Source organism: Quercus lobata, chromosome 1, assembly GCF_001633185.2.
Source record: "Quercus lobata isolate SW786 chromosome 1, ValleyOak3.0 Primary Assembly, whole genome shotgun sequence".
In the NCBI taxonomy this organism is placed as follows: Eukaryota; Viridiplantae; Streptophyta; class Magnoliopsida; order Fagales; family Fagaceae; genus Quercus; species Quercus lobata.
In genome coordinates, this window is record NC_044904.1 from 531,774 (window position 1) to 556,679 (window position 24,906).

General features: G+C 34.6%; 4 protein-coding genes across 4 annotated transcripts; 2 read left to right on the forward strand and 2 right to left on the reverse strand.

Moving 5' to 3' along the window:
• Positions 1–6: 6 nt before the first annotated feature.
• LOC115969037 (hypersensitive-induced response protein 1-like) lies at positions 7–4,668 on the reverse strand (the record flags this gene model as incomplete). Its single annotated transcript, XM_031088632.1, has 5 exons — positions 4,431–4,668; positions 3,762–3,952; positions 3,162–3,258; positions 155–251; positions 7–65 (listed from the first exon to the last, which is right to left on the reverse strand). Coding segments are annotated over exons 2-5 (267 nt in total), but the record flags the coding sequence as incomplete, so codon positions are not given.
• A 3,316-nt stretch (positions 4,669–7,984) lies between these two features.
• On the forward strand, positions 7,985–9,268 carry LOC115992616. The gene has a single exon (XM_031116842.1). The coding sequence runs from the start codon at positions 7,985–7,987 to the stop codon at positions 9,047–9,049; it is 1,065 nt and encodes a 354-aa protein (XP_030972702.1). The 3' UTR covers positions 9,050–9,268.
• Positions 9,269–18,583: 9,315 nt separating this feature from the next.
• On the forward strand, positions 18,584–20,943 carry LOC115969128 (MDIS1-interacting receptor like kinase 2-like). Its single transcript, XM_031088735.1, has one exon. It carries the CDS (start codon positions 18,929–18,931, stop codon positions 20,708–20,710), a length of 1,782 nt encoding a protein of 593 aa, XP_030944595.1. The 5' UTR covers positions 18,584–18,928; the 3' UTR covers positions 20,711–20,943.
• Positions 20,944–21,150: 207 nt separating this feature from the next.
• Positions 21,151–23,010, reverse strand: LOC115969212 (high mobility group B protein 7-like). Its single transcript, XM_031088847.1, has 8 exons — positions 22,776–23,010; positions 22,451–22,533; positions 22,279–22,348; positions 22,084–22,191; positions 21,933–21,990; positions 21,774–21,818; positions 21,586–21,678; positions 21,151–21,435 (listed from the first exon to the last, which is right to left on the reverse strand). Exons 1-8 carry the CDS (start codon positions 22,883–22,885, stop codon positions 21,385–21,387), a joined length of 618 nt encoding a protein of 205 aa, XP_030944707.1. The 5' UTR covers positions 22,886–23,010; the 3' UTR covers positions 21,151–21,384.
• Between the last annotated feature and the right edge of the window lie 1,896 nt (positions 23,011–24,906).

Below are 24,906 nucleotides of genomic sequence, written 5' to 3' on the forward strand. Positions count from 1 at the left end.
ATGTTTTATTTGCAGAATTTTTTCTGCTTCAGCCTTCTCGTTAGCCACCACCTTCATTCTTGCAACTGTTCATCGCATGTAAAAGGTCAATGACAAGTTAATTAGTATTCAAAGAAAAAGGAGAAAAAATATTCAATTCAAAATGAACACTTACTCGCATTTATCTCACTCATAGTCCTCTTCACATGTTCATCATGTTCAGTGTCCACAAGAACCATTTGAACAATCTCAAATCCATAAGCTGACTTGGCCTATGCATGTAAAATTCAAAATATTAAAAAGAAACAGATTTACCTTGTAACTTGACTAATACTAAACCAGATTAGCAGACAGGGAAATCCCTTTTGAGTTCCTCTTCCACATCTTTCGCGATCTAATTATTTTGTTCAAAAACAGAATCCAGCACCAACTTAGGAACACTTGCTCTAATAACTAGAAGAATAGGGATATAAGCCTGTTAGTCTCTCCAAACGATATACAAATAGGTAAAATTGTCTCCAATGGAAACTATGACATAACAAGTATATGCATTGATAGTGACTAAAAACTTTCCCCAACCTAAAGACATTATTCTACACAGCAAATTTCATAACTACTATAAGAACTTTTTTTTTCTCTTTTTCCGTCACTATCCACTATTTGTCCTCATAATATTCACATCAGATACATTACCTCCATGGTCCTCTCCACATGAACATTATTGCAAATATAATCACTTTTCCAAGTCCAATAAAGCATATCATATACATAGTTAATCACGATGCTTTAAGCAAATCATAAAGAACAATAAAAAATTAAACGATTATCCTATACAGCTGTTTCACTAAGAATAATTCAATTTTTTTAGCATAAACTTCAAAAAATCAACATCAAGTTAGAAAAGAATTAAATACTTCTCAGCATAAACTTCAAAAGTCAATATCAAGTTAGAAAAGCCCAGACTTCTCAGAATTTATTTATTTTCCTTACAAATACGGACCCATGGGACCTTATTTAATAGTAAAGGACATGACTCTTTTAATTTCATTATTAAGACTAACATGGTGACTTTCAACTTCAAGGTCCAGTTACACATCCATACCGTTAAAGACATAGGATTGGATCTGTGCTCTGGTGTTGCTGAGTTTGTAGAAAGCATCAGCAGCTTTGTCTGACAAGGCCCGGTATTGAATAGAAGTAACAACAGTAACAAACACATTATCCCCAAAAAATATATAAATATATAGATCAGAAGCCACTAAGGCTTCGCTTGGGAGTTCATAAGGGAAGGGAATGGAATGGAATAATAATAAGGGAATGGAAAGAAATGAAACGGTATGGAATATATTTAAGTAAAGGAAAAGAATGGAATTAAATAACCTTGATTGAATGTTTTAAAATAAAGGAATGGAAATGAATGAAAATAAATGGAATGTAAGTAATCTTGTTTGGAAGCAACATGGAGGGAATGGAACAGAATCATTTTTGACAATATTACTATTAGACCCCTATTTTAAAATAAAGAGTTGAATATATAGGGATATTTTGGGAGTTTCAGTAAAAAAATCATTAAATCTAATTTCATTCCCTCCAATTTTTCCCAATTTTGGGGGGAATGAAAATTTGAGATTTTAAGGGAATAGAGAGGAATGAGTGTTCCCTCCTACTTAAACTCCCAAACGAGGGAATAAAAGAATATTCTAAAATGATTTTTTTCATTCCTTTTCATTCCATTCCATTCCCTCCTCCCAAGCGAAGCCTAAAGGATCATGTTATTAAGCATATAAAATAGTTTAAAACAAAATGATAGTGCTTAGCCTAAAATTTTCGTGCATTACTGCCTTTAACTCAAAAAATAAAAATAAAAAGTTCCAAATCCATTCTGCAGTCACTCATGATTTGACAACAATTAAGCAAAACACACCTTCAGACAAACATTTCTTGCAAATCAGTATGATACTAATTATTTCCAATCAGTTTTGGGTTCCCTTGCTTCAAACCCAGAAAAGAAGAAACAACATTTATATAGAGACAAATTGATTGCTACAGAACAGAAAAATTATTGTAAATTGCAAATTTAAAATGTTACCTTTGTCTTCCCATATAATTTCCAAAGTATATGATTCTTTTTTTCACATAATTACTAATTCAAAAAAAATTAAATCCATCTAAGACCCAATGATACTATTTGGCTATCATACAAAAAAAAATAGTTTACAAGCATTTTCCAACTAAATTCCTAAGAAGAAAAAGAAATGAGAAATTAAGAAAAAAAAATATGTAACAAACTTTTGTCCTTGTTTCACATCAAACATCCAGCTGCTGCACACACAACGAAAGGTGGCTAGCTAACTGCTGTCCCAAAACCCAAGGCCAACAATGGCATCCGGGCTCAAGCACATCATCAAACTTCCCGGGAGCTGTTCTTTATTGTCTGTTTAACAATATTTGGAAAAAGAAAAGTATTTCTCTTTTCTTTTTTTTCTTTTTTTTTTTGGGTTGAATTTTTTTGACAATTTAGACCTGAAAAAAAAAAAAATCATAATCAAAAAGTGCCTGAAACAAATAGTTGGCCAATTAAAGGTGACTAACAATTTGAGGAAACCAAAACAGCAAAAATGGAACTTATCTCAATTATTTAACTTTCTAAGCTTTCCCAAAAACTATTATGTACTTTAGAATCTATTGATAGACTCCTCTCGACGTATAAAACTGTAAAGAGGTACTGACTCTTTTAAAGTCTGTTTCTTACATTTTACCCAACTTTCATTTAAGAATCATTATCCACAACCAATCATCAAATCCTAAGCCTTAAACTATTGCTAAAACCCTTAGGCGAAAGGACTCCTGATATTAACAAAAATATCTTAAAAAAGAGAGAGAGTAGGAAGATTAAGGATCAAGTACAGACCCGCATAATGCCATCTCTGGACAATATCAGCGCATGTAACTACCCGGGACAAGCCTTTTCAGGCTCCTCCTTGATGAAATCAATTTTATCAAAATCCTTTGAGGTCTGAAATAAATTTTATTACCATTGCTGTCATCCAGAAGGACGGAAGCATCACAGTCCAGATCAAGAAAATCTCACAAAACATTGAGGCCAACAAATTAATACTTAAAACTAAACGGCAGGATTAAATTGGAATAATGAATTGATACTCCCAATAATCAGAACATACATTTTTCTCATCTGGTTGTGGAATGTCGGCCAGTGCTTTGAAATATGAATGAATGCTCTCCCTCCGTCCTGTTAAAGAGATAGAAAGGGCCACCAGCCTGTGATGTTAAGTATAGAATTTACATCATAGCACTCCAATAAAAAGAGTTACTAAGAGCTGTTCTTTATTGTCAGTTTAACTGAATTTGGAATAAGTAAAGTATTTCATTTTTTTTCATTTTTTGATACTTTAGGCCTGAAAAATAATAACCAAAAAGTTCCCGAAACAACTAGTAAAGTTTTATGTAACAATTTGTGGAAACAAAAACAGCAAAAATCACTAGGAACATATTTTCAGTTCATTAAGTTTCTAAGCTTTCCCCACAATCAATATGTACTTTCCTCAACATATAAAAATGTAATGAAAATGCCAACTCTTTTAGAATCTGTTTCTTACATTTTCCCCAAGTTTCATTTAAGCATCATTATCCACAATCAATCATCAAATCCTAAACCTTAAGCTGTTGCTAAAACCGTTAGCTGCAAGGACCCTTAATATTAACAAAAAATATATCTAAATGAGAGAGAGAGAACATATGAAAATTCAGGATAGAGAACAGACAAGCATAATCCCATCTCTGGTGGCAATAGAAACAATATCAGCACATGAAAGTACCCCCCTGGCCAAGCCTTTTCAAGGTATGATTGGGTATGGAATGATTTTTATAACCATTGCTGTCATCCAAAGGGACCGAAGCATGACAGCCCTGATCAAGAAAATTCCACAGAACATTAAGACCAACTAATTAAAACCTGCAAATAAATGGCAAGAAATCACAACACCGAGATTAAATCAGAATAACGAATCAATACTCCCAAAAATCAGAACATAAAATTTTCTGTCTTGTTTAATATTTTAATAAAAAAAAAAACTTCATACGCATACTAAGACTCACACTACGCACAAGAAAAGCAATGCAAAAATTCACAAAGCCAACATAATTCAGAATCAAAAGTCACTTCCTGGGCCATATATTAGGCAACGTAAAATAAATAAAACACCCACATCAGAAAACAGAAAGCAACAAATGTACATAAACCCACCCTAATAGCGGAACTCGGCTTAATAATGAAACTCTACAAGAAACATAGAGAAAATATAGAGTAATTAACACCACCCTCAAAAAAAAAAAAAAAAAAAAAAAAAAAAAAAAACCTCTTTAATCTGTAAAATGAAGGTAATATTACAAGGATGTAATAATAATAATTGAAATATATATTAGAATATGACCTGATTATTGGACGCTGCAACTAAGCAGTGAAGTTGCCCCTTTAAAAGAAAAAGAGTTTTTGAAATGGAGCATAGCAGAGGATTGGTGTGAAAAAAAGAGAGAAGAGGAACAATAATTAGGTCTTCTGGGTCACTTTTTGTTTTTTGGTGGAAATCTTGTTCGTGCAGTCGCGCGTGCCTATCGAGTATCGTAAATACAAGTACTTCTGGAAATATCCTTAAGGAATACCGTATTGATCTTAATTCCTGTAAGGTACACTCATGACCAACATTGTGAAGTCGTGTTTTAAAATTCTTATTTTACAATTTAACAAATCATTTTTTTTTTTTTTAACTAGAATTTCAGTTCATGAGGTAAAATGTGTAAGGTAAAGTGTGTATTACAGATTATATGACATTGTGATAACACTACTCAGGTCTAATTTGGTGTTATAAAATTTCAATTCATGCATACAGTGGTGAAGCTAACATCGTACTCGGTTTCTTTTTGGGAAAAAAGTAGGAGGATGTAATTAATGATTGATTATATACAATTTTATTCAAGCAAATATACTTTTTTTTTTTTTAGTAAAAGGCAAAAGAATAGTTCACTTTGTGCTCACCGCACAGCTCCGTAAGTATTAAAAATACTTTAAAATAAAAGATAAATATATATATATATATATATATACACACATATGTATTAATCACTAAAGTTGAGAGAAAATTCAAATATATTTTAAATTAAAATTCAATTAGAGTATAATTTTATGTCATGTGCCTCATCTAATCTAAAATTTTAAACTTTTGTGCCAAGTGAGTTAACTTAGTGTAAAAATTAGATTTTAATTAGAGTTTAATTTTAGTACTTCCAAATGTACTGGTTGAACTAATGTTATATATATTTAATAATTCAAACTAACATCAATATCACCACTACAATTCATCGTTCATGTGCATAAGCATAGGTTACATACTAGTTAGAATAATAATAGATGATTATTTCTTTTCTTTTTTTTTCTTTCCTTTTGTAATGGAAAAAAATTTCATAACTGCCTGGTTTAATAGAGCTATAAACTTACATTCTTTTGAGAGTATCCAAAAAACAGAACTCGGATTCAATTTTGAAGATATTTTCCATTCTTTTTGCTAAGGAAACTATATATATACCAATAACATTCTTTGTGTATTCTAGTTGTATTCTCATCCCTTTTCAATGACACATTTCTAAAGCTTTTTTAGTAAGTCAAATCTCTCGATCAGCTATTAACAAAAATTTAATTGTTGTCACTTTTGTTTTACTTCATTCTAAATCACAAGAGCTACTTATTAGATTACTCCATCTTTTATATCTAATTAGCCTGAAATGCCAATTCTATAACTAACATATAATCTTTTTTAGACCGTATCAAAGTTGTTCAATGCTTGATGCATTAGGCCTATTTGTACATTTTATGCAAGATACAGTGGGACGAGCAAAATCTATCCCATTCATTTACCTATTTATAATGGAAAAAATTTGCATAGAATAAAACACACAAAACTTATCAAACAAGGTCGAGATTGTCAAAGTAACAGCTAAGAAAAGTTTAATTATTGGCTTCATCTCTTAAAATTAGTGTGAGAGAGAATACATATATATGTATATATATATATTTATTTATTTATTTATCACCACTATTTTTAAGTCTTTGATTAGTCAAATTCCTTCAATCTTGAAAACATGGGGTACAAAGATATAAAATCATGAAAAAATGTTTCACCATGTCTCTTGTAATAACTAATTAAAGAGTTACTAACTAATCTTGACCAATGTGCACGTTTGGTGCGGTGGTTAGTCCACAAATATAAATGCTTGTGGGGTGTTAAGGGCAAGGACCAGAGTTCAAGTCTCTAGGAAGGAGTTTCACACACCTATATATTTAGATTAGGTTAGAGTAGAAATTCTATCTTGTATATATATTAAAAAATAAATAAATTAAAAAAAAAAAAAACAACAACAACAACTAATCTTGAAAAATGTTACACCATGTCTCCAGCCGAGTGACTCAAGATTATTGCACTTTAAATTAAAGAGTTTTTGTCATGTGACTCACTAATTATTAAGATAGTTAATTTACTCATGAGTTACTAATTATTAAAACGGTTTTGATAGTATTAGTCAAATGTTTTTTTTTTTTTACATAAAATTTTAATTTATGGCACAAAAATTCTACTGATATACATAAAATTTAATAATACTACAGTGGAGAGAGAGAGAGAGAGAGAGAGAGAGAGAGAGAGAGAATATTTAGGGGATAAGAAAACAAATATGCAAGATAATAAATAAATAGGATATTATACATTAAATAATTTAAATGAATATGTACATTTTATGCAAGATACGATGGGACGAGCAAAATCTGTCCCATCCATTTACCTATTTGTAATGGAAAAAATTTGCATAGAATAGAACACACAAAACTGATCAAACAAGGTCGAGATTGTCAAACTAATAGCTAAGAAAAGTTTAATTATTGGCTTTATCTCTTAAAATTAGGAACCAAAACTGCCTATGTGTGGCTCTCATAGTTAAATGAAGAACAAATGCCTATTTCATCAAATAAAATCCATATAACTTGTGCTTTTGTTTCATTTAGAATTTATCAGGTATATAGACTTAACATAAGAGTTTTTTAAAGTAAAAAATGCCAAATGTCATAGCCCTTGTTCGTATAGAGTTAGAGTGCAGCCATGGCACAGGAATTAAAATGAAAATTGACTGAATGTCCACTGTTTGCGAAAAAAAGTTGATGTCCATATTGTATTTATCTAACACCACAAAAAAAGTTCCCTAGCACCTTTTCAATTAAAGTTCCTAATCCGCAATCAACACCAGATAATCTGCTCATAGTCAATAATGTAAACATAACAATTAAAGCTAGCGTACTTTTTTAATCCCATTGGTATGGACTTCTAAATGAACTTACCAGCTGTATGATTTGGAACTACGGATTCCTGCACAACAAACTAGGCTTGGAAAAGTATGATGTATGATTTGAGTTCTAGTCTAAGAAAATTGCTCTAAAGAAACTTTTTCTTTTTATAATTCAATAGTTCCAATAGAGGATCTAAATAAAAATTTTTGAGAACCAATTGATTGAATGACAGAGTCAGTGTGATATGCTGAATAATCAAATGCTATGAAAAACAATGTTAGCACTAGGATTGTAATCTATACAGGCCAAATCATATATAAAAGTTCACCATTGGTCCTTTAAGTTTTTAACCCTTAAAGTTTGAGTTTGTTTTCATTTTAGCTCTTTAAGTTTCAAAATTTTCATTTTTGGTCCTTCATTTTTTATTTCAATTTCATATAAGCGATGTGACTTAATGAACACTACTTTTATCTGGCTCTTAACAGTTTGATTACTAACCCAAATAAATAACATAGTCAATATAAAAAGATAATCAAAATTTTAAATAATAATTTGATATTTTTGAACTTATTAATTTTTTACTTCAATATGATAGCAATAGAGTAAAGCTAGTAAGAATGTGCAATACAAATACTGAGATTGAGTACAATATTAAAAATGATACAGGCAAAAGCACCAGATTCCGTGTGCCTCTGCGGCCTCTTCCACTCTGCTTACTCCAATTCTTACGTCAACCTCGCCATATTTGATCCTTCAACAGGCCGCGACGTGGTTCGCAGCCATGTTGGTGACGCTGCAGAGAGACTAATCCACTTGTTTTGTGTAGTGCCACGACAAACTCTCATTCATGATGATCTTTTATTCCAATACTCTGATTTAGAACTTGTTGAGCACCTCAAGCAGTCAGAGGTATCGCTGAGAAATGCCAAGGAGATGGGGATTTTCAATGAAGAAGAAGATTGGAGAAAGAAACTGCGGGCTCTACTTCCTGCTAATGGGCTTACTACGAAGAATATAAAGACCGGAGAAGATGTTGTAGTTTCTAGAAACGTGATTGCAGTTTTCCTTTTGATGTCAATGGCAGATTTCAGTGACCAATATTTCAGTTATCAGGATGCTTTATTAGATAACTATGATGGACGCCTCATGTTTTCTGGGAACAACCATGCAATTTTGTGGCCTGGTGATGGCAAGCCTGGACTATGGATGAATTCTATTTCAAAGATGGGAGCCATATACAGCTTGATAATGAGAGAGGAAGAGATTTTGAAGGAAGCTCAAGAAAGGGCTTGTGGTGTTGTGGTTGAAACAGATAGGGATGAAGAAGACATTGAGCTTGTGGTACCACCTGTTTTTGAAAACTGTATAAGGGTTTTAGATGCAGGGGAGCAAGTAATTGCAAGGGACTTATACTGGGAAGCTGTTTGTGATATGTCTAAGAGAGGGTTGGAGAGGGCTGAGGAGTTACTTTTGAGTAGTATTGAGAAGAACCCTTTTGTGGGGGAGCCACACGTGGTGTTGGGTCAGGTTTATTTGAACAAAGGGAGGTTTGAAGAGGCTGAGAGAGGGCTCACCCTTATGTTAGAGTGGGGGAGTCCATGGGATAAGAGGATGACTTGGGAAGGATGGGTTTCTTGGGCTAGAGTTTTGTTGATGAAGGCAAAGGAGAAGTCATGGCCACAGACTTCTAGGGGCATCCTCAACTTGGGTCTTACGAAATAAATTGCTATTTATATTTGACTTGCCAGTCAAATTAAATGTACGGCACAGCCTTGACTCGAGTAAGCAAGTTCCTAGCCATCAACCAAAGTTGACAATTTTGTGAGGGTTGGAAGCGGAGTAATATATATAATTAAATAGCAAATGAAAAATTAATGTTGGCTCACCCTTGCATCTTGTAAGTCTTTCTGTTGAATAAAATTGGCAAATATTTGGGGTCAAGGAGTTGTGGTTCACCGGTTTGTATGTTGTCTATTGGCTTAGAAAAAAGAGCCTCATCATGCTATGATGAATTAGGGCATTCGCAGCTGGCATGGTATATGCCATTTCTTGCCAAGATTTACTATTTTATTACCAAAAAAAGTCAACGATTGGTCTGTTAAAGCTAAAAAATTTTGCAACCATCGCAAATACTGTAGCAACATTCTAAATCCAAAAATTATTATTTTATTCTACCTACAAAAATCTCTCTCTCTCTTGTCTCAATTTCTCTCTCTCTTTAGAATATATTATTTTATTGTATAGATATACTATTTTAATGTTTAATATGATAAAATAAAAGTTGAGATATTGAGTATATAGTAAAATGGTATTATATAATTGATAAAATAGTTTTTTGAAATGATAAAATAAAATATGATAGAATTATCGGATGGAAACGCTCTTATAATGAGTGGTTAACTAATAACGTTAAGAGTGTCAAATATGTAATGTAAGACCGGTCTATGTTTTTCAATTGAATCTGTTCAGAGTAATATGCAGGGGATAGTTGTTATGTGAAACTGAAAACCTTTAGTTAAAAATCATGCATATGCTTAGGAATTAATTAGAATAAAGTTTATTCTTCAAGTTCTTGAACTTTTTTTATCCAATGACTGGGCTATAAAAACAACATACAGGCGTAGCCCTTCCTCACCCTTAAAGCATCCCTAGCCGGCCTTGCATATGCCAAATGTAAGATATATTTGGCATACAGGCCCAAAAAATCCCAGCAACGAGAAGGCCAAATTTTTTTTGACATATAGCTACAGTACCATCTCAAATGTAAGATGGTACTGTAGCTGAATGATATAAAAATAATAATTTTTTAATGCTCTCTCCACATTTTACCCGACAATTTCTCTCTCCTCTCCCATTTTTTCTCTTTCTTTTCTCTCTCTTCCTTCTCTCTTTCTCATCCCCTCTCTCTCTCACCATTGTCAAGCTTCTCTCAGTTGAGTTTGTGCCAGAACAGAGCTCACGTTGAATCTCCAAGCCAGATCGGAGCTCACGCCGAATCGGATTTCTAAATCGGCGTGGTGGCAAGGCTGGTGGCGCAACTGAGATGGGCGTGGTGTCTAGAGGTTAGCGCGATGGAGATCAGTGTGGAAACCGATGTGGAGATCGACATAGAGACCAGCGTTTGGTGGGTTTGGTGATGTTGACATGGTGGCCGATTTCTGGGTTTGGTGGCCGGCGTTTGGTTGGTTGGGTTGCTATGGGTTTGCTAGGTTTGTAGTGGGTACTTGGTGGGTTTTATTTTGTTTTTTTTATTTTGGGTTTTTGGTTCTGGTGGGATTTTGTTGGGCCGAGGGTAGTGGTGGCGTGGTGGTGATTGTTTGTTTAGTTGTGGCCGGTGCTAGAGGTTGAGGGAGAAAGAGAAGAAAATGAAGAGAAAAAAATTAGTAAAAAAAAGAATAAAAAAGAATATTTAAATAAAATGAGAAAAAAATAGAGTTTTGGGATGTTGGTGTATTGTAAAATGGTATGATATAATTGATAAAGTAGCTTTTTGGGATGGTAAAATAAGATGAGATAGCAAAACAAGTTGCGGATGCTCCTATATACCATCATTTATACGGCCTAAATTGGCTTCTTTCTAACTCATAGAATTGATTTACCGCTGAGTTTATATAATCTAGAAAATTATATTTTCTAGCAGTATGTTTAAATTATCAAATCTAAATCTCATCTTAGTTTTTATCTTTAAAAAAAAATGATGCTAGGGATTAGGGATGGCAATTTTTCCCCGTCCCGCTTAACCCGCCCCTCCCCGCGCGGGTTTTCCCCACCCCGCAAAGGCAGTGGGGCGGGGATAGGGCAAGATTTTAGCCCCGCACCACGGGGCGGGGCGGGGATGGGTTTAGACTTTTTAGACCCGCCCCTCCCCGTCCCCGCCCCACCCCGCATTACTAAGGGTTATCATTGTAAATTTTTCATACCTTAAAACCCTACTATTTAAACAAATATATTAATATTAGCATATTTTATTCTACCCAATGTGATTCTCTGTCTTTATTTTGTTATGTGTTATAATCTGAGATTTTTTATTTTATTTTTATGATTGTCTTGTTAAACACTTGGATATATTATTCAATTTTTTCTAAAAATTTATTTGATTTGATGGGATAAATTTTTAATTTCAAGTATATTTTTATTAATGAAATAAGTTTCATTAAAAAAATTGTACTAGTTGTAGGGCAAATTAACAAAAAGTAAAGTTTTACGAGGCAGGACGGGGCTTCGCGGGGCCCTAAGGGGCGGGGATGGGGTGAGAAAGTATTCCCCGTCATGCGGGGTGGGGCGGGGATGGGGTAAGACAAAACCATGCGGGGCGGGGATGAAGACCCCATCCTTCGGCCCCGCCCCGCCCCATTGCCATCCCTACTAGGGATATCACCAATTTTTTTAATATAATCTTTACAGATTGATGTATTTGCTCTTTATTACATTGTGTTTAGTAACGTGTTGATCTGGGTCCACTGATAACCGAGTTCCTAGTTTTGCCTATTATTATGATGAAAGTGATTCCAATGATAAGGGGATAGTGGTGGTAGTTAAGACAACAAACAACGATTGATGTTATTTAAGATGTTTATAATTTTATATTGCTGGTTTTATAGAGGCTATGGTGACCAATTGTAGCCAAGACAATAAGCCGAACAGTAGCAAAATTGCAATTGTTGTGAGTGAGGTTTAATGGCAATGAAATGAATGACATGGTTGGTGAGGGTATACCTAACTTAGGTGACTTCTTCGCCTCATACAATGATTCAACTAGGGCTATATTTGGATTAAAGATTTAAAACTAAAGGAATTTGATAAATAATTTCAGGATATAAATTCTTAACATAAATTTTAAAGACATTAGACAATAGACATATGATAGATTTAAATTTTAAGAATTTGTTCTAACAAAAGCACTTGTATTATGAATTTGAAATACCATTTCATAATTAATAAATTTAATCATTTCAAATTCAGATATAAGTATTGTAAGGACACGATTTGTAACGACCCGTAACAGTGTTGGGTTCGCACGTAAAAATGTCCAAACAATATCATTTGTAGAGCGTGGGTTTGAAAAGTTAGGCCTTGATCACAAGACAGTGGGTTTTTCTTGGTGGTCATACATAATTAAATCGTGTTCGCCCTAGGAGTATTTATCCTGGAAGCGGGCTGGGAGGCTCTGGTTTTTGGCCATTTTTCTCAGCCCCTTGCTCTGGATTGCTTACTTTTCCTTTTATACTAGCATGTGTTTCTTCTCTTTCGTCCACGTGTAGGGTCGACTTTTCCAAGACTGATACTTGTCCCATCAGCCCATACTCAGAGTGGTTGGGGGTGGTTGTAAAAGCTGAAGAGTATGGCTCTGTCAGGTGCAAAGTATTGAATGGCAGTAAGGGCAGCTTTCCCTGGTCGTTATTATTTCCAGTGTATCCTTCTCTATTGACCTAGATATTTTAGATTTTTCCCAAACTGCTCTTATACCGTTTTTGCACTTCCTTCCAATGAGACCTCGGACATGCCAAGGACCGAATCGTCATCGGCTATGTCCCAAGACCATTTTGTGCTTTGTATTACCGAGCCTGGGCTATAATCCTCCTCGGCTCGGGCCTTTGGACCCCAATCAATAAATGGGCCAGGGCCACAAATTATTGGGCCCCATAAGTATGGTTTAAAAACCATTCATGATTTTTATACATAAAAAATAAAAATAAAAATCTTCACACTTATTCAAACAAATTAAATCAAAAATGAATATCTTCTTTTTCCCTTGAATAGTTTATATAAATAAATGAATTGTTAGAATAATAATTAAATTCATTATTTTCGTAACTACTTAAACTTTTGGGATAAATAGTAATATATCTTGGTATTAAAATATGTGGTTCTAAGTTTGAATATGCTCTATCTCTCACTTAAAAAAATTAAAAATGTCACATATTAAACTCCACTTATCAAGTTGAGGAGTTTGGACCAAAAAATGAGATGGAGTTTTAGAATATTTGTTAAATAACTAAATTCACCCCCACGTTATTGAGGATGAGTTTGGGCCAACTCATGAGGGAGAGTGTACTTAAAATATTTGTTAAATTATTAATGTAGGGACACGGTTTTAGTTGACCCGATCCTTGTTGGTCAGGCCTTGGTCCAAAAGGTCCCACACAATGAATTTTTGTAGAGTATGGGCAAAAGAACTTGGTTTCAGTTAGCTTGAACGGTTTGTTGCATGGGCTCAGGGGATATAGAGACAAGAATAAAAGGAAGTAGCAGTGAAGAGAAATCCTTCTCAAATGATCAGGTCTCCAACTTGACTAATGGGCACAGATTCATGCAAATAAAAGTTCTCTACAGTACTCTCTCCTCTCTTTCTCTCCGCCTCCCGTCCCCCTCTCTTGGGGGACTTTTACATATTATATAGACCCTCTTTTATCATTTGAGCTTTACACTTGTTGATCATCCAAATCCCTACTTGAGCACCTGTCCCATCAGACACCCTTATCAGTTCTTTGTGAGTTGCAGTGACCAAGGTAGCACTGTTCAGGGGTCTTCTCTTCATTAATGCGGCCAGGAGAGTAGCTGTGGTGCATTTAATGTGGTGGTGGCAGCCTTTATTGAGATATTTTGGGTTTCCTTTCTTTTTACGTGCTTGGAGGGAGGACTACAGTAGTTGGGACGCACCTTTAACCTGGATTTTGGAACGTTCGAGAAGGAATTACTCCTCGGACGTGTTCTCTTTGCCTCAGTGGGCCTAAATAAGGATTCTGGGCCACGACGTCTCCTCGGACAGACTGGTCCTTAGACGGGCCCAGGGCCTAGCCAACCTATTATTTTGGGCCGATCCCCACAATTAAATTTCCTACTTTCTAAGGTGGAGTGTGGACCCACATGTGAGGAAGAGTATGATAATATTGGTTAAATGATTAATTTTGCATTTTGAAACAATTGATAATTTATCATAAATTCAAGTCTTCCTCATCAACTCGATAAAATAGATTTTTTAATCAAAAATTATCAATGTCATTACTCCTAAATTTCTCCTTGAAAGTTCAATTTCACGTTGAAATAGATAACTAGCAAATTTGAGATGGTAAAACTATTTTTTAAGTGTTTTGTCCTTTTTTTTTTTATTCTTAAAAAAAATAAAAAAATAAAAATCATGGAGTGTCAACTATAAAATCTTTCAACTTCATGCCCAATTTCTGGAATCAAATTTTATCCGCACATCAAAACTTAAATAAGAAATATCTTTCATTATGCAATCACATGCTGATTGAGTTCCAAAAGTACCCCAAAAAAAAAAAAAAAGGGGGTTTAGAATCACTTTTGAGTTAACTATTGGACACATTGCATACATTCATTTGAAATCGGTAGTTGCTTTTTTGACACTCCCGACAGTGAATGGATTCTAAACAGACATGTAACTCTCATCATGGACAAATTTATACAACATTTCACATGATATGGTCAAGATTTTTGAACATGAATGAATGATAATCATTGTTCTAAGGTTTAGGGTTATTAACAAGTGTAGGACCCTCAAGAGTGGGGGGGTCCTCAACTGCCATTTTGGACAATTTGGAATTTTTGGGACCCTGCCCTTGTGTCTTCAACTAAAAAGAAAAAGACTACTCCAAAATCCAAATTTCCAGCTTGGCAATAATAAATAAAAATGATCCTCTAGTAGACATTAACTGTCGATCCACCTGACTTGGGCCAATAATCTTTCTTGCGCAATCAACGCAACCTAATCCAGAATCACTCAATCTTCAATATAACCTAAAATACAAAACATGGATCATATTCACCAACGGGATGAGCCCACTGGCACTGATGCCTCCAATCCATGCAACTCATCAAAAGCGCGTTCTGGAATTCTTTTTTCTTTTCAGTTTTCATTTTTCAATCAAAAAGTGTAGAAACATTTATATATTTTTAATGTTCAAAACTGTCTCCTACACCAAAGTTAGTTTTAAATAAAATAAAATTTTTAAAAAAAAGTTCCAATCATAATGAATAAGTTTGGCATGATTACTACTTTACTATTAACTCTTCGCTCATACAATGGCTTTCACTCTCTTTCAAATTGTAAAGTGGCTTTCACCCTTTCGATATATTGTTGGGTTTTGGTTTTTCTCAAATACTGTAAATGAATTCAGATACCATTTTTCAGAATTTATCATTTTCAATGTTAAATGGGATTGCATTATATTCCGAGTTTTATGTCATTGAAACTTAGAAAGCTACATATCGAAAATAATACATGAAAATGGCCCTTGGAAGTTCAAACACATTTTTCGTGCCATTTTACATTTTATTTTCAATAATTAAGACTAGAATCATGCATATGTTAAAGTATTTTTTTTTAATCTCATTGTATAATACATACTAAATACTTTTAAAAGTTTTGGAATTATAACTATACATAAAATGTGGTGTATAAAATTAGATATTTTTTCATTTTGATAATTTTATCCCTTATCATTAATTTTCAATTTCAATTTGTATTAACTACTTGTCAAAGCACCTTTTTGTCCTTAATTTTTGTTTTTGGGAAAATTAATTTGAACTAAACAATAATTTAGTTTTGAAAACAAAAAATGACACTAAAGACTTATATTCCAAACAAATAAGTGTTAATAATTTACATCTATTATAATTTAGAAATATATTTTTTTATTTTTCAAACAAATAAAAATGATAAATTTTAGAGATAAGCAGTAATTGTAATTTCTTTTTGAGTAAAACTACAGTTACAAACTATTTTACAACATTTTTACAAAATGTTAATGTGGCAAACCTCTTATTAGTTTTTATCTAGGCCCACCATTAATATCATTTTTTTTCATTTACCAATAATCACTTACCACATCAGCAATCTGTAATTTTTTTTGTAAAATAGTTTGTATTTATAGCATTATTCTTTCTTTTTTGAACGCGAATGAAAAAAAAAATCGAGAAATGATATGTCCATAACATTTTCACAATATTTTTACAACAAATCTCAAGTGGCAGGTTGTTATTGGTTGTTATTATTGGGGCAAAAAAGTAATCTTAGTGTTAGATTCAAATTTGAACCAACAACAACTAAACACCTATGATTTGTTGTAAAAAAATTGTGAAAATATTGTGAACGTAGCACCTCTCAAAAAAATCCTAAATTTTAGGAATTCCCTTTTTGAATTCAAAATAAATAAAAAAATTTATTTGACATTTATAACCCTATTTCTAAATGAAGTTATCCTTCATTAATGAGAATATTTTTGAACTACATACAAATCTAGTTGAAAGAAAAGAATCTTTATTTATATATATATATATATAATATATATATATATATATAATATATAATATAGATATAGATTATATTTAGGGAAGGAATAAGCTTTACTATAGGTTCTTGCAAGTTTTCATGCTCTTAAAATTTTTACTGATTTAGATTATTTATTTTTCTCATTTTGACAATGGCATAATGGTCACTGTACTATTAATATAGCCATGATGCAATTATAGAGCACAAAATTCGGAGGAAATCGTGTTAAATAGTGGGCATGTGAGCGAGAGTGTGTCTCCACGGGCTCTGCGTGAGAGTGGAGATGGAGCTGCTTTACTAGCCGATTGAATTTTGAAGCCCACATTTGGGTATTTCCCTCCAGCTCATTAAAATTAAAAAATCAAAAGTACAAAAAAACTCAAACGGCCAAATATTGGATTAGATGGTCCCACAGTTCCACCACCTCTCTGAGGCCCACACAAGTCGGCAGGCAGGAGTGGACCCACACCAAGTTGTTCATTGTAATTGTTAATTGATGGAAGAAAGAGGAGTTTAGAATGTGATTAAACAGAGAATAAGACAATCTTTTCTTGTTATTAAGCAGTCATTAGTGAATAAGATTGGAGATTGACAACTTTATTTATCTATATGCTGCTATGCTATATTGCTATTGCTATTGCTAACTACAGCCTACAAATGAAATGAAAATGCCCAACTATCAGGACTATTAAACTGATTAACTACTTCGGACCATTCATTCATTTATTCTATTTCCCTATGTGACATACTGACATTAATATTTCCTTAAATTATGTCTTTTCCTACTAAGCTCCAAAATAATATAGAAACGACATATCCTATAAAATTACACAGAATATCTAAGCTTCTGTGTAATTTTGTCAGCTTCTAAGGACTAACCAATCACACAGAATATGTCAAACCAATTTAAATTGATACATATCCTATAAAATTACCTTGAAATCTTTTTGTTTAATATATATATAGCCTTAGTTTTGCTTTAAATTTTGTAGCTTTTACCTTCATCATATCACTGTGAAATTCGTTAATTAGTTGAAATTTAATTCGATTTAATCAAACTTAATAGTAAAGTACTTTGTCCAATAAGGAATGATATCACAGATTTAAATCATATGGCATTTAAATATGTTAACATAAAAAAATATAAATAAATGGATGTATTTCCTTTTTTTTTTTAATTGGAGAATGTATTTCCTTCTTGTTTTTTTACCAAGTAGTTCACTATATTTTGTTTTTGCATAGATTAATGTTTGTCCAGCACCAGAGGCAGTATTAGCAAAGGACCACACAACCGCACTTTCTGAATTATGTTTTGATACGTTTACATTCGACCATAGCAACCAAGGAAGAAAAAGTGGAAGCTGAAAATTACTATAAAGTCAAGTAACGTTCTGCAATTTAAGACAAATGAATCCACTTTTAACCAGAAAAATCAGAAAAGCAAGCTAGCTTCCAAATTAGGAAAAAGTCCTTAATCATATATATATCCACTCCTGGAGATGGAGGAAAATATAAGGTGGTGGTTTCACCATTTAGCACAGTTGTACTGCCAATCAATCTAAACCATTCCTTTGGTCATCACACAGTTTTAATTGCATAATTTAAAAAGCAGAATAAACGGTTACATTTGTTGACAAGGTGATGTTTAGTGTTTATCTTCCAACAAGTTAGCCATTGGAATTGATTAGCTTTACATGTTTGCACTTTTCAAGTCCAAGGCCTTTTCAAAGAAAATGAAGAACTAGGCAGCATCATTTAAGGTGCAGCATTGCTCTCCCATCCAAGCTATAAGAATTGAGGATATGGCTAAAGCGTGAAACTTGTTGAGTAGCAAAATGAGGTTGATTTCTAAAAAGAAAGTAGAATTTGAATCTAGTGCGCTCCAACGTTCAAATGTTTTTAGGACCCTCGTGAGCCATCCAACGGTCACAAAATTCCATGTGACTGTCTTTAAATTGATTTTACCACCCACCCCCAACAAAAAAATGTATTTCCTTTCGTAAAAAAAGCATTTTTCTTTTTTGTTTCCTATAAATAAGAGGGACATTGTTCAGTCTTTGCAGAGCTCCAACCAAATTATAATTGTCAGTCACACTTTCAGGTTTTCTACTATCTTTTTCATCATTATACCTTCCTTTCTACGTGAAGGAATAGAATAAACTCATGTCTGCTTTACAACTTTTATCACTTTTTTCATTATAGAATACAATTTTTTTCCCCTTCAGTGTCTCCCAGTCAGATCCCAAGTTTAAGTGTATATTTTTCAGCAATTTCCTGATCTAATCAAACACAAAGACCCACCTTCCAAAATGCAAAGCCTGAGATGGGTTTTCTGTATCTTGCTGGTACTTTCATTCTTTGATATGTTCTCGGAGTCCCTACCTCAAACAACCTCACAATCACAAACCCCAGTTTGCTCAGAAGCAGATAGAGCAGCTCTTCTCAGCTTCAAAGCCAGAATCTTGAAGGACACCACTGATAGTCTCTCTTCATGGACAGGAAGCGACTGCTGTGACGGTGGCTGGGAGGGCGTACAATGCAATCCAGCTACAGGGAGGGTTACTGGATTGGTGTTGCAGAGACCGGATAGGGACAGTAGCTTTTACATGAAGGGCACTCTCTCTCCTTCGCTGGCCAGTTTACAATTCTTGGAGGTAATGGTTATAAGTGGGATGAAACAAATTAGAGGTTCAATTCCTGAGACCTTCTCAAATCTAGCCCACCTCACCCAGCTGGTCCTGGATGACAATTACCTTGAAGGGAACATGCCTTCAAGTTTAGGTCATTTGCCTTTACTCCAGACCCTCTCACTTGGTGGGAACCGTTTGAAGGGGCAGATTCCCCCAAACTTAGGGAATCTCAGGAATCTTCAACAATTAAATTTAGCTAGAAATTTTCTTACTGGTCCAATCCCCACCACTTTCAAAAATTTACATACTCTGCAGTCTTTGGACCTTAGCTTCAATTTGCTTTCTGGGCTAATCCCAGATTATGAAGGCCAATACCCAAACTTTACTTTCATCGACCTATCCAATAACCAATTATCAGGGCAGATACCCATTTCCTTTTTCAACTTGGCCAATATGGAGGATTTGTCCTTGAGCCATAACCAACTCACTGGAAAAATCCCAGACCAGATAGGGGAGCTAAAATCTCTTAGACGTCTTCATTTGAGTGCTAATCGGTTTACAGGTCATATTCCAATATCCATTTCAAGACTACAGAACCTTTGGTACCTAAATATATCTCAGAATGGATTCTCAGATCCTTTGCCATATACTCTTAGCAGGGGCATTCCTTCTTTGCTGTCAATAGATCTGTCTTACAACAACCTCAGTTTAGGGGCAGTTCCTGATTGGATCAGAAGCAAACAACTTTCAGATGTCCATCTAGCAGGTTGTAGACTCAGAGGAACCCTTCCAAGATTTACAAAACCTGATGCCCTAAACTCCATCGACCTATCTGACAATGATTTCACAGATGGGCTTCAAAGTTTCTTTGCAAACATGTCTACTTTGCAGAATGTCAATCTCTCAAACAACCACTTGAGGTCAGATCTTTCAGAAATCAGATTACCAGATGGACTCTCTTCTATAGACCTACGCTCAAATCAGCTAACTGGGTCTCTCTCAAGGATTCTAAATAACCCAACGGGCAGCTTTTTGGAGGTCATAGATGTATCAGGCAATCAGATTACAGGCAGCATTCCTGAATTTAGTGAGGGATTGAAGTTGAAAGCACTCATTGTAGCAAGCAACAAGATTGCAGGCCAAATCCCCAGTTCAATTTCAAACCTTGTTGAACTTGAAAAGTTCGATATTTCCAGGAACCATATTGCAGGCACCATCCCTACAGGTTTAGGCTTATTGGTAAAGCTTCAATGGCTCGATCTGTCCATTAATGGGCTTACAGGAAAAATCCCAAATAGCTTGTTGGGGATTGAGAGTCTAAAGCATGCAAACTTCAGAGCAAACAGATTGTGTGGTGAGATACCGCAACGGAGGCCATTTAACATCTTCCCTGCAGTTGCTTATGCCCACAATCTGTGCTTATGTGGCAAGCCCCTGCCTCCTTGTAGGGGAAAGAAATAAGGTTAGATGGGCCAGAGAGATGCTGACCCTGCTGCCCAGTGACATGCTCATACCATATGAGCATCATCATTCAAGAGAAAAAACAGAATAGGTTCTACTTTCTGCAACAGTCAGTCTTCTTAGATTTGATTGTAACTATCACTTAATAGAAATAATAATTTACCATTTCTTATTAGTATTAATGAAGCAAACATTGTTTCCATGTATCAGGAAACATTTCCATGTATTACAAACACTAGGTTGTTCTTTACCATTTCAAAATAAACCTTTGTTAAAATTAGCTCTACCAATAATCATAACTCTCACCCATTCTAGGGAATTTACTACAAACACATCAATGCATATCAAATTTATGTCATGCACATTCAATACACCCCAACCATAAACGTTTTGATCAATGAAACAGATCAATAGACAAATCAAAGAAGGGGGATGGGGGGGAGGCATCAAAACAACTATTATTAGTCATAATAGTGAGAATTAAGCCTAATCATAAGCTAGTAACCAACATTTCAAAATTCTACAAAGAAGTTGTATATTGCTCATAAGAAACTCAACACCTAACATCTAAATCCAAAACAACCAAGTAGTAACTACATCCAAACTTTACAAGACGCATTTAGCAGAAAACTTTTTCCTCAAGCATAAGACATGAAAATTTGAAGCAATCTGCACTACTCTCCATCAGATATTTCTTCAACTTCCTTCTCTGAACCTCCATTACCCTAAAAAATTACAAAGAAACCACAATGTATCAAAAGAAAACCAAAATAATTAGCCAAAGAACCCAAAATTAAATTAAGAACAATATAAACATGTAAAAATAAGTAAAAACCGGACACACACATACAGAGCTAAAGAAGAAAATAACTTACATCTTCATCTTCTTCAGCATTGTTAGCCTCCAATTTGGCCTTCCCGTACTCTGCCTTCAACTCAGCAGCCTTATCCATATAAGGCTTCTTCTCCTAAAAACCAAAAGGGCCCAGTAAGAAAAAATTCATGAAACCACATCCAAAATAACCCAGCAACATTCAAAACAAGAGCAATTTAAGAAACTTACTTCATCAGTCATAGATTTCCACTTCTCACCACCCTCCTTTGCTACCTAAAATTCATTGTAAGTCAAACAACAAGATTAGAATAAGCTGTCCAAAGTTTAATCACCTAACAAAAAATAAAAAAATAAAGAGCAAGGGCAGTAATTAATATATACTTGTACCTCTTTACCACCCTTAGAATCAGGATTTTCTTCTTTATAAGTCTTCCTGAAGTCATCCCTGACACACAAATTGAAAACATTTCAGCACACACACACACACACGCGGAAAGATAATCCAAACGTGCAAGAGAGAGAGTGAGAGATAGTATACATGAAGAGAAAGAAGGCAGTTTGTGGGCGCTTGGGGGCATTTGGATCCTTAGACTTCTTGTCAGTTTTTGCTTTCTTTGCCTTTGGCTCTGTTGAACTTGATTTCTTCCTGCCAAACAAAAACCAAAAAAAAAAAAAACAGTGTTATACCCAGAAAAGATTGCATTGACAGAGAAAGGGAAGAGAAGAAGAGTACCTGTCTGTAGTAGTAGTAGTAGTAGGCTTCTTCTTGTGGGGGTCACTGGGCTTCTCCACAATCTGAGCCTCTGAATCCAAAAATAATAGGAGTAATTAAGAAAAACTAACTATCTTCTTCAGAAGAATTGTAAAATGGAATACATTGATTAAGAAAAGAGAAAGAAACGGACCGAGATTCAGTTTGATTCTAGCATCAAGGCTGCAACAGTGCATGCTAATCAGTGCCACTGGAACATCCTTCTTGCACTCTTCACTGCAATTCCATTAATATTAATATTTCATTTCATTTTCAATCAATCAGATTTACAAGCACCATAATTAAAATTAAAATTAAAATTAACTGTAAAACAAACACACACAAAAAACGTCTGTCTATTAACAGAAACGATTTAATTAGCAAATTAAAGATGGAGATGGATAACAAAATGAGTAATAATTAGCATTAGAATTACAAACCCTAAAAGAGTAAAGAGTAAGAGAAGTAAAAAATAGTACCAACGAGCAAAAGCGCTGCCGTCTCTGGCTCTAAGGAGAGAAGTAGTAGAAGCGGCATCCTCCGATGACGCCTCCACTCTCTTCCTCCCTTTAACTCCTCCACCCGCCATTTCCTTCTTTCACACAAACACAAACACAAAGAGAGAGAGAGAGAGAGAGCAAAGTGGTAGAGTTTTGATTTGATTTTTAATTGGGAAGAAAAGCAAGTAAGTGGTATGAATGTGTTACTCTTACTTAGATCGAAACTATATATTATAGAATTAAAAAGAGGAAAGGGGAGGGAACGTTTTTTAGTGCCCCCCGCCATTTTCAATTTTATTCTTTTTTTTGAGTTTTGAGTTTTGAGTTTTGTTTTTCACTTTCACATGCCCCGCGCGCGCCTCCTCTATTTTATTATTTGACACACAGGTTTCAATCTCCACCGTCCGTCTCGGCTTTTTGGATTTCAATTTTAGTTGGGCTCCGCAAGCAAACATACGAAGACTCCTTTAAACCTGGGCTGCCTCCGCAAACATTTATAACAGTTTCATCACTATAGTATGGGCCCAACTTTTGTTTCATTCTTCTTCTTTGTTTTTTTTTTTTTCCTTTTTTTCTTTCATTTTAAGTTTGATCCAGGCGCACTTTGTTTCCATCAGATTGTCGTTTCATTTACAAACTTCAGGCCCAATTTAAAGGCCTTATACATTTTTTTTTTTTTTTTTTTTTTTTTTTTTGTTGTTGTCCCAAAAGGCAAAAGCTATACTAGAGCCCATTTCAAATTATTTTTTGCATTCATATCTCCATCTACCATCATCCACTATTCCCCCGCATGTAACCTATCCCCAACTTAGTTCTTAACCAATTGGGAGGAGCGCGTAGGCCATCAGAGTAGGAGTGTCAATTCGGGTTAGCGTGTCGAGTTCGTGTCGTGTCGAGGTAGAGGTATTCGACTAAATGGCTCAACCCTAACCCGACCCATTTAATAATCGTGTCATAATCCTTCGACCCTAACCCAATCTGTTAATAAGGCGAGTTGACCTAACCCAACCCATTTGACAGCTTAATAAACGAGTCGTGTTGAGTTGACACGAATGTAACACAACCCATTTCAACCTGCATAATATTAAATATAACATCTATTTTGAATGTTCAATTAGTGTATAAAATACCTTGAACGTTTAGACCCCCAATTCACAAATTACCAATTCAAGTTTATTATCAAACAATATATGTGCGGAACATTAACATAAGCTAAAACAGAATTGATAAAACAATCTAAACAAAATAAAATCATAACCACGGCATAAATTAATTGGCAAAGATTAAGGGAAGAGAGATGCAAATACAAGAACAACACAGCGATGTGTTATCGAAGAGAAAACCAAAGTCCTTGGCGTAAAACCTCTCTGTCACCCTCCAAGCGGTCAATAATCCACTAAAGAATATAGTTTGGATATATGAATAGCAAAAGACCCTCTAAACCTAATCTACCCAGTATACCTAAATTCTCCAAGCTTCTTACTCCAACGAGATTACGGCGAACCTTTGTCTTTTTTAGCTTAGCAAATTCCGCTATAACCCATAGCATCAACCAATACCAATTGGTCCATTCCTAATTGCTTCTCAAGTACCAAATAGCTTCCTCACAGATATGGGTATGGAGAGAAAATGTTTTGGCTAATGTACCTCTTAAGGATTTAACAATGGAGAGGGTGAGAGTAGAGGAATTTGGAGAATCAAAGAATGAAGATTGTGGATGAGTCAATCTTGTTTTTCTCTAGGGTTTCTCTCTCAAAATTCTCTCTGAAAGCTCTTTACATTTCATGGGTATAAGGGATATTTATATTGGTGTGTGTATGGAATGTAAAGAGTCGGTTTTTCCCAAACAAAGTGGACTGGCGACTTAACCTTGTGATTTGACTGAGTCGCAAGTCCAAGCCGCGAGCTAATTGAATGGTCAAACTGAACTTTTTTTCCTATAATGCTCCAGCTAGCGTGACTATTCAGCTCTTCTGCATACTTCACTCATGTGCATCCTTTGGCGACTTGCAAGCCACAAGATCCAGTCGTGAGTCCCTTGCTGAGTGCACAATCTTGAACTTTTCTTCATACTCTCTCACACACTACCCTTACATGATTCTCACCTAAA

Bases quoted from the DNA above. Each gene is read 5' to 3' on its own strand.
- LOC115992616 (XM_031116842.1), top strand. From the start codon at position 7,985: ATGATACAGGCAAAAGCACCAGATTCCGTGTGCCTCTGCGGCCTCTTC.
- LOC115969128 (XM_031088735.1), top strand. From the start codon at position 18,929: ATGCAAAGCCTGAGATGGGTTTTCTGTATCTTGCTGGTACTTTCATTC.
- LOC115969212 (XM_031088847.1), bottom strand. From the start codon at position 22,885: ATGGCGGGTGGAGGAGTTAAAGGGAGGAAGAGAGTGGAGGCGTCATCG. The intron at 22,534-22,775 runs GTACTATTTTTT...ATGGAATTGCAG, and splicing joins GGCAGCGCTTTTGCTCGTTG to TGAAGAGTGCAAGAAGGATG. The intron at 22,192-22,278 runs GTACTCTTCTTC...TTTGTTTGGCAG, and splicing joins ACTACTACTACTACAGACAG to GAAGAAATCAAGTTCAACAG.